At 41.9% G+C, this 14,515-nt stretch overlaps 1 protein-coding gene across 1 annotated transcript in view; it reads right to left on the bottom strand.

Moving 5' to 3' along the window:
- Positions 1–438: 438 nt before the first annotated feature.
- The window catches only part of LOC148025824 (uncharacterized), a 96,046-nt gene continuing 81,969 nt past the window's right edge, over positions 439–14,515 (bottom strand). The window contains exons 5-6 of the mRNA XM_087693063.1: positions 2,189–2,249; positions 439–528 (exon numbers count right to left, since the gene is read on the bottom strand). Of these exons, the coding sequence (XP_087549189.1) occupies positions 454–528; positions 2,189–2,249 (136 nt within the window). The 3' untranslated portion in view covers positions 439–453. The remainder of the gene's footprint in view (positions 529–2,188; positions 2,250–14,515) is intronic.

The following is a 14,515-nucleotide window of genomic DNA, read 5'->3' on the forward strand; positions in this document are numbered from 1 at the left end:
TGAAATAAAATTTAAATGTAACAATTTAAAAAAAAAAAACATTGTACCTGTAATTCTTTTCATAAAGAGGAAGCCTAGAGATGTTGAACAAGAAGTTGACTTATAACAAGACTATTACCTTCACTGACAAATTCGTAGAGTACAAAAACAAAAGAAATCTTGGATCAAAGTATACATATAACTTACATAGACTTTGTCCAAATGAGTTGAAACTTAACCATAGAGCAACATTAAAAAATGGTAATATACATGTGGCTCTCTTTGCAAAGAAGCCCGAAGATGTTGAAGAAGTTGAGTTTTTAAAAAATCATTGTTCTCCGCCCTTGGAGATTCTTGGAGTAAAAAAACAAAGGAAAGCTCAATATGCATATAACTTGCATACATTTTGTCCAAACAAGATAAATTTTAACTATGGAGTAGCAAAAAAACAAGACAACATACCTCTAACTTTGTTTACAAGGAAACCCTAAGATGTTGAAGAAGAAGTTGAGTGTTCAAAAGATCATTATTCTTGACTGTAAGAGACTCCTAGAGTACCAAAACAAAAGAAATTACATGTCAGAGAATACACATAACTTACACATGTTTTGTCCAAACAAGTTAAAACTTTACCATAGAACATCCATGGAAGAGAACAATATACCTATAAATTTTTGTGAAGAAAATCTTAAGGCTTTGGTAGAACAAGCTTTGCTCTCATAAAATATGTGAAACTCACTTTGTGTTTGTGTAGAGGAAATAAAATTTCACAGGGTTACAGATAGGGCAAGCAACAATGAGGTTGTAAAATTTCGTCAGGAAAGAAGCGGGGAAAGAGATATGATAAATTTGAGTTCCGCCTAAGAAAGAGAGGGAAACTAAAAAAGGGAGAAAGAAGCAGGGAAAGAGATATGATAAATTTGAGTTCCGCCTAAGAAAGAGGGGGAAACTAAAAAGGGGAGAAATGAAAAGTCAAACATAAAAAAATAAGAAAATGAAAATTCGAGTCACAAACTTCCAAGAAGTGACAATATTGTATTTTCCACATTTTTCCTTATTTTATTGTTGAGGGAAGATTTGGGCCAAGATATGGCTAGAAGATTCATGTTATATGAATTTGGAATCCCAACTCTCTCATTGGTTAGGCCTATATTCATTTATTCACTCCTTAAGGGGCAAAAAAGAGAGTTCATATTTCTCCTAATGACTGCCTCCCTCTTTATGCCACAAATCAATATGTGTTATTTACAATGAAATAAGAAAAGCATCCAAAAACATATGCATGTATACTTTAGGAAAAAAGGATGCCAATAATTTACCTTTTCACTATGATGTTGGAGGTCTTCATAACAACTCATCTACTTGTAATTGCATGTTAGTAAGAACTTGCAATCTGTCTATCTCTCCATCTTGCTTTATTTTGAAAAATTTTCTCTTAAAAACTATTCACTCTTGTTCAATGCCTCACATCCTTTTGCACATTTCCTACAACCACTCTCCTATCAAAGGTGAAAAAGTCAACTTTGGGTTCTATTTCTTTGTTTTCAATGTTTCCTTGACCTTCTAGCCCTTTAGCCCAATGTCTTTTGCTACTTTCTCCTTCTCTCTCATTTTTGTGGCACCTTCCACAAGTACATCATCATTTACATCCTCATAGGGAGTTGTTTGCCCTATATCAATACCCACTGCACTTGAAAATCCAACCATTTTTGGTGTGGATCCCAAAATAGCAATGATGAAGCAACATGAAAGATAAAATACATGAAGTTTGAGAGCATTTGCCACACAAGATAAATGCTAGAACATTATCAACAATGATTACCATGAACATCATTGAATACCCACATTATCTATCATGAATACATAAATCTCATAGCATTAACATAAACATGGATGGAACCTCCCTCTTCTCACCAAAAAACTCAAAGTACATTGTACAATAAAAATGAAGCAAAAATATGAATGAAACCTAAATCCATATCATGCATGCAACTACTCAATGTAAATAGAATGAATGTAAATTGCTGCATAATAAACCGATACAAATGAAACCTATAGTGCCATATAATAAAAGAACAAGGATGAGAAGCACATGCACCATAATTGCATCCATAAAACCAAATCAATTGCATCCACAAGACAAATTGAATCAAGCTAAAATAAATTGAAATTATTCATTGAATATTCACAATGCAAGATAGGTTTATACTTGGAGATGATTGGGCAATGAAGTACAAGCATTGATTTTCGACAATCGGCCTTGCAATTTCCTACAAAGAAGAGGGAATGGAAGAAGGAGAGCATTATAAATAACGTGCATTGAAGGTGTCTGCAACTAAAAATAAATAAATCAAATTCAAGCATAATCAATATCAAAGCACTCTAATTTCGATGATCTGCAAACTAGAAAAGAAGGATGCAATCATTCGAGATTGGCTACATTAAGACCTACATAGAAGAGGGCATAAGTCATGACAAAGCACACAATGCATGCAAAAATCAGAAGCACAAAGAATCTGCACCTCGTTTACATTGATCCTTAGTCGTAGAATGGCATGGAGTTCTGAGCAGCAATCCAAGAACAAGTAGACCAAGCCTAAAGACTATGCATGGCCAAGAAAACCACCCTGCAGATCAGACGTAGTCACAGGCTTCGTCTGCAATCCAAGACCCTCAAGACCATAGGCCACACCCTACTCACATTGACAAAATGTGGCGGAATCAAGATAGCCAAATTAAACCAATGTAAGGCATAGAATCTCTCAATTGAGCTCTCAACATTCGCAAGGAGGAAATAAAAAATTTATGTTGCAAAGTTAGTTTCAAAGTGGTGAGGAAATTTTTGGCCCATCAATCTCAAGGTGGAAATGCCATATCCAACCACATTTGGCAAGAAGATAGCTTCCAAGGGATCAATGGCAGCATTCAACAACAAGTAACTGTGATGAATGTCCACAAAACTAGTGGTCAAAGTTTGCAAGGGCAACATACTATTGCACATGCATCAATAGTTCGAGGAATTGAAGCTAAAAGTCATGCAAACAATTGAAAAAGTGGAGATCATGCCTAAGAACATGATGCAAGGCATTGATTCTTTGCTCTTATGATTAAGTGCTAATCCTCTATGCTTATGATTTGTGCATGAAAACATGAATTAAAAAAAAACTAGAATCCGTTTTTTGATCAAGGCATACTTAACCAAATGTGTTTGCTAGTTGAGGCACCCAGAAGCAAACTTGGGAAGGCACAAAGAACAAACAACTCAAACTTGATGCAAGATGAAAAAGTGAAAGACTCTAATGCGTTCGAAAATATCACAACATAGATTGGATTCATCTATTTATATTTGTAGCAAATCCTATGCACAGCTCAATGGAGTTGCTACCCAAGATGCATGCCATGGCAATGGCAGTGCGAGATGTGGGATGTGACCTATAGATACTTCATTGGCTTCCAACATGAAATCGAATGCTACTTGCTATTGTAGAGCATAGTGATCTATTAGGGATCTCATTGTTTTTCTTTAGTGCAATTCTTTTGTGGGTATAGGCCGATCCACATTTCATTTGTCCATATCAGCTACTACTTTATCCTCTCTCTCCCCCTACACACATGGACTTTCTTTTTGGTTCAATTCAAGATAAAGTAGCCAGCATGGATAAATGACATACGAATGACCTTGTACCCATAAACAAATCGCTCCAAATGAAAGCATCAAGATCCCTGATAGACCACTACACTTTGCAATGGTAGGCATCATTCGGTTTCATACCAGTATCTAATGAAATCTCTCCAAGTTGGAGCACATGTCTCATGCTATTGTTGCCATGGTGTGTATCTCTAGTAGCAACTCCGTTGAGCTATGCATGGCCTTTACCATTGCGAATATAAATGGATGGACTTAATATACTTTTCCACAATCTTTCTGAGTGCATTATAGTCTTTCACTTCTTTGTCTTACATCATGTTTGAGCTACCTATTCTCTGTGCCTTCCTAGGTTTTTTTTCTAGGTGTTTTGATCACCAAACACATTTGGTTAAGTATGCCTCGATCAGCAAATGGATTCTAATTTATTTTGAATTCATTATTTCATGCACAAATCATGAGCACAAAGAAGCAATGCTTAATCATAAGAGCAGAGAATTAGTACCTTGCATTAGGTTCTTGGGCATGATCTCCATGTCCCTTGCCTATTTGCAAGACTTTCAACTTCAATTCCTTGAACTGTTCATGCATGTGCAGCAACATGTTGCCTCTGCAAACTCTGACCACCATTTTTCATAGAAGCTAGCCCCATATATATAGGAAAACCAGGTAGACTCACACTTGAGAGTTCGTTGATCTCGTCCTCAATGATTGGTTTTGTGAACCTTTAGGTGTGCCTCTACCTCTCTTACCTAATCCCTAACTTTATTCACAATCTCCAGTTGTTGTTTGGGGTTAGGATACTCTCTAACTTGTGCATCCCTTTCTCTCTCATTTTTGGAGCAGATGTTTTGGCTTCTACATCGGTAACATGCTTCCCTTTGGTGAGTGTGGTGTCACTATCTATTTTGAGCATAAGTTTGGCTTCATTTCTATCATTTTTCCTTTTTCAAAATTTCCTTTCTATGGATGTTGCATTCAAGTTGCTAGGTCCATGTAATGAAATGCCAACATGTTTGGCTTGATTTCATGTCATGACACTTAAGGGAATTGGGGTGGCATCACCATCTAGTATTTCAATACTAAAGAGTCCTAGTGGCACAAATTGCCCAATTGTCGAGCTAGTAGCAGGTTTCTACCTAGGGTAGTTAGCATACAAGTGTGTGACACCTCATTTAGGGCATCTCAAATCTACTTTATCCTTGTTAGCTTACTCTTTCTTAGGACATCGTGATAAAATATGTCTTGGATTGGACCACATGTCCAACAAGTGAGTGGCTCTTTGGCTTTGGATTCCTCCTAGACTTCTACCTCGTCCCTTGCCCTCACTAGTCCATTATCCATCAAGACTAGATTACCCTCTATGTCTCCTCATCCAATGGTTCTTCCACAAAGTTTACAAGGGCATCACTCAGTGGATGGGTTATGATGGGCCCAAGTGGTCTAGGTATTCCTGTTGGATTAATATCAACCCTAGGGGGGGCTGTCCATCTTTGCTCATTAGGTGTTGGCAAGGTTAGTGGAGCCCCGAGCCCCTCTCCCAAAATTGAATTGCATGCTCCTAGGATAGAATGGCAACATGTGGGGATGCTGATAAGGCAATCTCCTTGGCAAGTAGCAATGTATTGCTTAGTGTCCATGCCTACTGCACTTTGTGCAAGTGCATAGCCTAGGGTCAAGGCATTTAGTTGGAAGGTGGTTTTCCTCATAATGGATGGATTGCACATGAGATCACGTAGGTCTTCAGATTATCTCTTGGAGCTTATCCTTCTAGTTTTAGGTCTGCTGTTTCCTATTATCGGTAAGTACTCTTCCCTTTTCCCTAAGCATTAAGGATAGATCATTCACCATGAATACTAGTTATCTCACCATAATTAGAGGTGGCACTTGCTAGTTGAATGGCTTTTGAGCTTATTTCCTTTAGTAAGTCATCCACCTGCATTTCTTCCTCAAGGACCCTTGCTAGCACATCCCTTTGCAGACTTGAGTTACTCGTGATGGGGCTTTATGTAGCTTCTCATTCCATATTCCATTGATAAACATAGTAGAGACTACCTTCTCACTTAGATGCTTAAATGTCGGGATTCTCTTCTAGGGCTCCTAACATGGGTGACGATCTTGGATCTCTTCCTTGTTCTTTTGACTATGATGTTCATGAGCCTGACAATCAAGTTATCTATGTACCCTGCTTTGGAACACCTATCAATGAAATATATATTTCAATGTGTCGAAGTTGTTGTGCTTGGCATTGTTTAGGATGGTGAACCGAGTTTGGCCCTTTTTCACTCCTTGGTTAGGTGTGTGATCAACTCCAAGAATTCTATTTGAGTGTACCTAAGCTCATCTAGGTGAACCACTCAAAATCATTCCAACACTTTTCCTCATTAGGCCACTTGCTTGGGCTCTAACTCATTGATACTTCTTGTTATGCTCTAAATGGTGACTCTAAGACTAGGTAAGGAACTCAATGAAGGCTCTAGAGCGTGTGTGTGTAGCTCAAGGTGGTTAATCATGCAATATTTGAAGGTATTATGCTTGCATTGCACTATAAGACAATCACCAGGTGTCCTTCTGATTGTAGTCTTTATGTGGGCTAGACAATGGTCAAGAAGTAGATCCTTTAGTCACAATTAGGGATACTCATGTTGTAGGTTGTTCACGCTACAAAGTGGCATAGAAATAGGTCATCAAAGGCAAGGTGGCTAGGTTGCTTTGCATTAGACGTTAGGCATGTGGAAAGATTGGTAATTTAACAAGGCCTAAACCTTTTGAGCCAACTTGGATGGGAATAATGATGTGCCACAACATGATTAGGTTGTTAACTTGTATCTTGTAGACATAAACACTTAAGGCTTAAGCCTTAGTATGGCTTGAATGCAAAGGCTCAAAAGCCTTATGAGAATCGGATGCGTGGCTTTAAATTTTCAAGGCTATAAGCTTTACTACAGCTTGCATGCCATCAAATATGGCATCAGCACAAAGGCTTAATGCCTAAAGCCTTTATCAATCATTTAGGCTTAATCCTTGGAAATTTGGGAGGACCTTTCAATGTTTAAGGCATAGTTATCCTTGTGGTCAATTTAGACAATTCTGAGATATTCATTTCAGCCACTACAGACTAGTGAAAAATTCTTTAATGAATTGTTTTTTGTCTCAGCAAGACGTTCTGCTTTCAAGTTCCCAAAGCTAATAAAAGGACTAACTAAACCATTTCTTATTCTCATTAAGATGAATCGATGCTCCCTTCTATAAAAAGGATCTTACACATAAAATTTGCAAAGGACTCATGGGTAGTGTCGATAATAGGCCATGTTAAAATCCAAGGATTATCATAAAATTCATCAATAATGTCCCCAAAGTGCAGAAAAGCTCTTGAAACAGCAGCAATGGTGTCATGTCTGACACATGGAAAAAGTTTTGGTCATTAAAGGATGCCATGGATGATCTTCTTTAGCTGAGTAGCTAGTTCTTGAAATACTAACATAACCTGCAAGAAAAGTTTTGCACTCCCTAAGGGGTGTGTCTGCCTCACCATGTAGTGCATGGTGCCCGTGGCAGTGGAACTAGGAGATGGGTCTAACCTTGGGCAAGCCCTTGGTAATGTCCCACACTTGAGGACCCAGTTCGTGTGTCGTTGGAGGTGCGGTGCAAATCTTAGGGTGACAGGTCTGAAAGTCCTGCCTTTGATGTGCCCTAAGTGTGAAGTGGGGAAGGGGCTAGAGAGAACCCTAGATGTAGTGACTGTGGTGCACAACAAGGCAAAGGGAAGTTGCAAGCTCATCATGTGAATTCTTCTTTCTCTTATCTTTGCTTAATAGTAGATTCATCCCTTGGCTTTGCTATTCTTTGTTGTTGTCTCTTCTTTCCAGTTCACCTTTTCTTTTGTTGCCTTGTGGCTTTTTTTTTTTTTTTTGAAGAGGTTATACATAGATGCATGTGATACAAGGGCATGATGGGAGTTTAATCCTCGTCATCCGAATGGCAGGTAGGGGATGATGGAGGCCGAGGGACTTTGTTAAGGAATCTGCGGCTCAGCATGTAGCCCTTGAGATTGAGGTGGGTCTTGAGAGTGGTGGTGGAAAGGAAAGGGTGGTTGCATTGTGTGAATTTATTATCGCTCATATCCTCAAGCAGTACAATACAGAAGGATGGCAGAAGAGTAGCGCGCATCATGAGGCGAGTCATGGTGCTGCTATCTATGGCATTGGGGTTGAAGTAAAGGGGTGGAAGGTGGCATTCTTGAGGTGCAGGCTCTTGGTAGATTAGGATCCTAATTAGTCTAAGATAATTACAGGTTGTTATGAAGGCGGGGTCAGGACAGGATGTGGACTCACTAAGGAATCTATCTATGGAACTGTACAAATTGAGGGTAAATACAATGGCATCTTTATCGAAGGTGCTATTAGCGTTATAGATGATAGGGAAGTTAAACCTGCCGTGGATGGACAGATTAAAATCCACGCCCACCCTTCGAGGATATGGCATGAGTGTGGGGTCGTTTCTCTCAGAAGGAAGGGTGTTACGAAACGCCATCCAAGCGTCAAGGTTGACATAAAAAATGCGTCTTCTCCAGGTGGGTTGGCAATTGTAGCCCTCCACCGATCTAGGCACTTGGAAGACTTTATCATGCCAAAATTCGCGGTCCTCAATTCCCCAAGCAGTTGGGTTGGTCTCTCGCTCCGCTAGCCACTTGTCTTTGAGCCTTACACCCATAGCGATTACATCGTTTACAACCTCAATGGGCATTACTCTATTTAGTTTAGTGGGAAGCTCGAAGCTCAAGTCGAAGGGGTTGCGGGCACATTCTTGCTGTTCCCAGATGATTAGGTCTATATGGAATCTAGCGGGGAGGTCCTCAGGGCGCGGTGGGAGAGGAGCATGTTGCCTTGGGACAGGTCTAATGTTCAGCTTCTTCCTTGCCTTCTCCACCATTTCTCTTCTGCGCTTAGCCAGGGCTTCTTTCCCCTCAGCAGATGTGTCAGTGGGTTGCACTTCATCTTGTCGTGAAGGAGAGGGTGGTGGGACGTAGTCCTCCTCCTGAGGTCCCAGATCAAACTCTGGTCCACCCCCTTCTGCTTGCACTTCTTCTTGCACCTTCTCTTCTATGAAACCAAGTTCGTCAATTTCTTGCACCGTCAGGCCTACCTGTGTAAGGTATTTTCTTTGCTCCTCCAGACTCTGTGGCGGGCCTCCTAGTTGCAGTGGTACGTGCAGGCCTAGTTGATCATTGGCCTCGTTTTCTTCTGTTTTGGTGGAGTGAAGCAGCGTGTTGAGGAAAGTGTGCTGCTGGGCCATCATAGAGAGCTGGGCAACCTGTGCCTGATTTTTAACCAACACTCTATTTCCTTTTGCTTTGACCAATTGGCGTGCCAGGTCTCGTATCCTCCTTTCGTTGTGGTCAGCCCATTCCTTCGCTCTCTTCTCCATATCTTCCAGGCACTCCCCCTGATGGAGGGTCATAGCCATGAGTCGTTGCTCTTGGTCTTCGAGCTTGCGGTGTAGGCGGGACTGCTCCTGGTCTTCATTGGCAATTTGCGCACTGAGCTGATTCAACTGCACCTGCATTCTTTGCACCTCCTCTTCTCTTAGCTTTTCTAGCTCTGCAGTCTCCTGTTTGATCTTCTCAAGCTGGTTTTGTGCCTCTTGGTTGACTGCAGTGAGTTGGTCGTTCTTGCGCCACAAGTGAGCAGTGGTCTACCTCTCTCCGTTGAGGCGATCCATTAGGATTTTTCTTCTTCCCTCCCAGGCAGCATCATGTTCCTTTAGTGTTTTTGTTTCTTCTGCATCTCTATTGCTGGCTTCCTCCTTTAGCACAGCAATCTCCTTTTGATACTCTGCTATCTGTTTAGTTTTCTCCAGTTGGAGAGTGGCTCTTGATTCTCGCTCTATTGCCAACTCTTCCATGGTAGTTCTCTTTCCTTCCTTGGGCTTTTCTAGTTGCGAGAGTAGCTCTTTAACGTACTCATCGTACTAGCCTGCTGGAGGTGGGGGATGGGACATGGTGGTGGCGGTGGTAGTAGCTTCTGTTTTCTGTCTTTTAAGCTTTGGGATTGGCTCCACATTAGCCGTGGCTACCCTCTTCACTCCTGACACTAGGGCTGCTACGCTAGCTTCTCTTGCTAACTCCCTTTCCACCAGGAACTGCAACCATGTGACCATATTGCTCTCATCGACCTTTGGTGAAGTTCTTGGGGCGGGGATGGTTATTACGGAAGCATCAAGGCTAGTTGGCACAAAACTGGTAGGGATAGGCGTGATGGCCTCCTTGCCCTTGCCCTCTGCAAGACCGGCAGCGGGATGGGATCTGGCACATTCAAGCTCGTGTCCAAGTTCTCATCCTCCTGGGGCGGGGTTTGCTTTCTTTGTCGTTGATGTTGTTCCATAGATAGGCGAATTGCAAGTTCTATATCTTCTTGTTCCTTCTTCCTTAAGGCTTCTTCCTCCTCCTCAGCCCTTCTTTTCCTCTCCTCTTCTGCCTTTCTAGACTCCTCTTCCACTCTCTGTGCATCCTCTTTTTCTTTTCTTTTCCTCTCTGTGTCCTGGGCTCTTGACACTCTTTGCGCTTTTTGCAGTTATTCTTTCTCTTTCTTCCTCCTTTCTTCTTCCCTTTGCTGTTGGAAGCGCTTAGTGCGTTGCTCTCTTTGCTGCTGCTGGCGCTGTTCTTCTTGCTTTTCTTCTTCATCACTATTCTCGTCAGTTTCTGTTTCCTCGTCAGAGCTAGAGGATTCTTCGTTGTGTGGTGAGGGTGGTGGTCTCTCCTGCTCCTCCTTTGCTGCTCTTGCCTCCTTTACTTCTTCTTCAATTAGGGCGGTTAGTACACCTCCATATCCAATGAATGATGCTTTGGAGGCGGCCTTCTTCTTGTCTTTTGCTGCTGGGGATTCACCTCTAGCAGGTTGGCTTCCCAGATCAAGCGCTACGGCAGCCTTCTCGATTGTGTGTCTTACATAATCATTCCAGTCGATCTCTTCTAGTGCATTGGCCGCGAGGCTTTCCAGCACAGGCACATTTATTCTGCCCATATAGGCAGTGTATCGATGGCTGGAGAAGAGGGTGTGCATGACTTTAGCACACATGCGGATTTCGTCATCAGGGATGTCCTGGATATTGACTCCGTTGTTGGCCCTTGTCCATTTTTAGTATGGCAAAGACATCCCTTTTTGGTCTCTTTACGGCCCTTGATTCCAGGACCAGTGCCTTTTCTACTAGTTCCTTGCTTAAGGGTACCCTGACTTGCCTAGCAGTAGCCCCCCTTCCCACAGTCACCGTGGCACTCTTGGAGGCAGAGTCGAAAGTTTGTAAGAACTCAACACACCTTGCATGATCCACATTTTGCTCCGCCTTCTCCACATACTTGGTCATATTGCACTTTTCTATGACCTGCTTAGCTGCTTCCTCCATTTCCACGACCCTGGATAGGTTGTGGACAGTTCGGAAATTCAGTCGTCCGTAAGCTTGAATTTGCAGATTCAGCATATATTTTTGCCTTTCTTCTTCCGTGAAGGGAAGATTATGAGTACGATCTTGATGAGCCATCTTGGATTCTTGCCCAGCAAAAATACTTTTCATTTATCACAAGTGGAAAAGGAAAACATTGCTAAATAAAGCTAAGCATGAAAAATGCGCAAAACAAGAATGCAAAGAACTTGAAAATTTTTGCTAACTAATTTTTATTTTTATTTTTATTTTTTTATTTTTTATTTTGTATTTTTGATCACTGAGTTCAACCTTTCAACAATTATTTATGCCTTCTTAGCCTTATTCATCCCCCTCGGAAAGATGAAAATCCTTCCTAAGATTGAATGAAGTGGTGAGAATATCAAAGGTGATTGTGATGGGGTGTTCCGGCCAGCCACTCATAAAATGCAGGGTTGTACTCAAGTTGAGCGTGACGATCAAGTTCACATGGTTGTACAGAAACTTGGGAGATATAGGTCAAGACATCGTGAAAAATATCTTCGGTATTAAGGCGGCTTGCAACGTGCAGTTCTTCTGTCGTAAGGAATTGGTCAATGTAAGGATGGGCTAGGACCTGGTCATCTAAGTGTTGGTTCTGGGTAATGGCCAAAACTCTAAACGAAAGAGGTGCCACATAAGTAGGATCGTACTCAATGGTCTTGATTGCCCTCCTTTGTTCAACATTTGTCATGATACGACAGCCTTTCTTTTCCCATTGGGTCCGCAAAATGAACCACTGCTGTAAGAACGAGGGATTTGAGCTTGCAAGTTGCATGAGCTCATGTAATTTTTATTCGGGAGCAGAACGAGGAGGCTTATGGTATGAGGTGATTAGTCACCTGAGAATAGCTTGCTCCTTTGAATTTTCTTCATTTGCTATTAGTTCAGCAGCAATCTTGGGGAATTTGATGGTCATAAACTCGTATTCCTCCCAAGTGCATGGTAATGCACGAACATCGGAAGCAAGTGGTTCATCAAGAAGACCTAGGTCCAACCGCTCATAACTCCTAGCAAATGTGGTGAAAGTGTGGTCTAACACCTTAATGCAAGTTATAAGGTCATCTCCCGAAGTTTCAACAAGGTCTTTAGCTGAGGAAAGGAAAGATCGTACTGCATAGGAAGGTCTAAGACCTGCTGGTGGTGATGGTGCAATTGAGCTAGACAGCAATGACTCCATTGTAGGTGTCATGGGTGTGGCTTTGCACTTCGAAGCACTTTGAAGTGATGTAGGAAGCTCTGGTGGCATGGAAGTTGTGCTGGGTTCTGAGCGCACAGTCACAGAAGTATTCAACTCGTTTGAGTGAGGTAAGCTTGAGGCTTTTAGCGATTGCTTTGGTCGATAAATTAGCTGGGACTTATTAGTCACAGCCGGTAGTGGTTTGCTAACTACGGCTCGGGCACTATGTTTGCAAGCCTCTCTCACTGGAGTGAGGTTGCTTGGAGATGAGCCTTTAGACTTGCCATTCTTAGGCACCCAAATCCAGGGGTTGCCTTCATAGTAGCCTTGCGCTCGCAAGAGATCTTTGGGGATCCATCGCGGCGTGGTTGTGTGCCTACGTTGATAGCATCCAAATTGCCTCTTAGGCCGTGATGACTGATTGTTTTGGCATTTAGAAGCACGTTTGGGTGGTCTACCCGGAGGTGGTCTTTGCCGCTTTGGCACCCATATAAGCTTAGACTCCTTGGCCTTGTGAGCAGTCTTGGTGGGTTTGGGTCTAGGGTCTATAGCTTGACGTGAGACCTTAGTGTCCTTCTGTATAGACTTGAGCGTAAGTGCGGTCGTAGTGATCTCTACCAGTGGCTTCACGATGTTGAAAGGGTCAGAACAGCCCTTGTTGAAAGTCGTCACTATGCGCACATTGCCTATAGCAAGATGGATGCGATCTAGATTATAATCCACATTACAATTCGTCTGCTTCTTAAAAGTACGACCTAATAATGACATATTACCAGCCCCTTTTGTGTTAGGCAACATGTGAAAGAAAGCTGGTATATGTTCAGACTCGATAGAAATGACCACTTTGCATTTCCCTAAGAGCGTGTAAGCATTGTCCCCAAATGGGGTGAGTTTGGCATTGGTGGGCTGCAGTTTAGGTTGACCAATGCGTGTCCAATGGTCATGCGTCAAGATATTGTAATCGGCACCTTCATCAATCAAAGCATCAAAAGAATAGGTCTTTTCCGCAGTAACGGTGATTCGTAAGTAGGCGGGTGCCACTGCTTTTTCATCTTGATCTGTTATTTCCGTAATAGTAGCCATGCAGACGTTGACAGGGGCTTCCAACATAGGTGGCTCATGCAATGGGTGGGAAGGAGGATAGTATTTTTTTATGCGGCTGCCATTGAAAAAGCCGATTCCTTCGCCTTCGAGTGCCTCTAATTCAATGTTTCCCGTTTGACTAATTGCACGTACTCGGAAAGGTCCCAGTCCACGGAATTTCATTTTCTGTTTGTGACCCTACAGAGTATAGTAGAACGAGATCCCCTTAATCAAAGTCACGTTGTTTGACATGCTTGTCAAACCACATTTTCCTCCGTGCTTTCTCACAAATCAGTGCATGGGTGGCCAAGAGCTGGGTTTCCGTGAGACGTTCTAGCTCTACCAAGTGATTTGTCCAAGCATCTCTTCCCTCCCAGCGCTCTTGCATTGCTATCCTTAAGCTAGGGACAGAAAACTCTAAGGGCAGAATGGCCTCCGTTCCATAAGTCAGCCTAAAAGGCATTTGGCCTATAGCCGTTTTATAAGCTGTACGATAGGCCCACAAGGCTGCCATTAACTTGTTGTCCCAGTCACTCAAAGATGTAGATACCACTTTTGTGAGTACATTGACTAGGATTTTATTGGTGGATTCTGCTTGTCCGTTAGCCTGAGGGTAATAGGGCGAGGATTTTCTGTGAATGATTAGAAAAGTAGAGAGCAGATGCGATATCACCTCATTAATGAAGTGTGTGCCCTGATCACTGACTAATTCTATTGGACATTGGTAGTTGTAAAAACATGATGTGAAGAGGCAATTGGTATCATGCTCGATTTTTGGATCATCTCTCATGTTCACAGCTTATGTATTGTGGATTCTTATCATGATACATTAGATCTGCAAATTGGAGCCATCATTCATTATGTTTCTACTCTATTTTCAGTATGTTTCATATGTTGCTTTTTTAATTCTCTAAGTATTAGTGATGAAGTATGTGTTCTCATATTTCTATCTAGTTATATTTGAAGTATTAGGTATTTTTCATATGAGGCACTGCTTGTCCTATTATGCATTCTATATAGATTAGGGCAGCAACACTTTGGCGATCATGCCCTGCTTTTTTGAATCTCTGGTGTGGAAGTTTAACAACAAAATGCCTCCACTTGATGCTTGAAATTTGAAGCTTTGTAAAAAACGACCTTGCTTTAGGGAAGAAAACCTAATTTCCTATATG

Source organism: Lygodium microphyllum, chromosome 14 (assembly GCF_053477565.2).
Source record: "Lygodium microphyllum isolate KBCC chromosome 14, Lygodium_microphyllum_v1.1.10, whole genome shotgun sequence".
NCBI classification, from domain to species: Eukaryota; Viridiplantae; Streptophyta; class Polypodiopsida; order Schizaeales; family Lygodiaceae; genus Lygodium; species Lygodium microphyllum.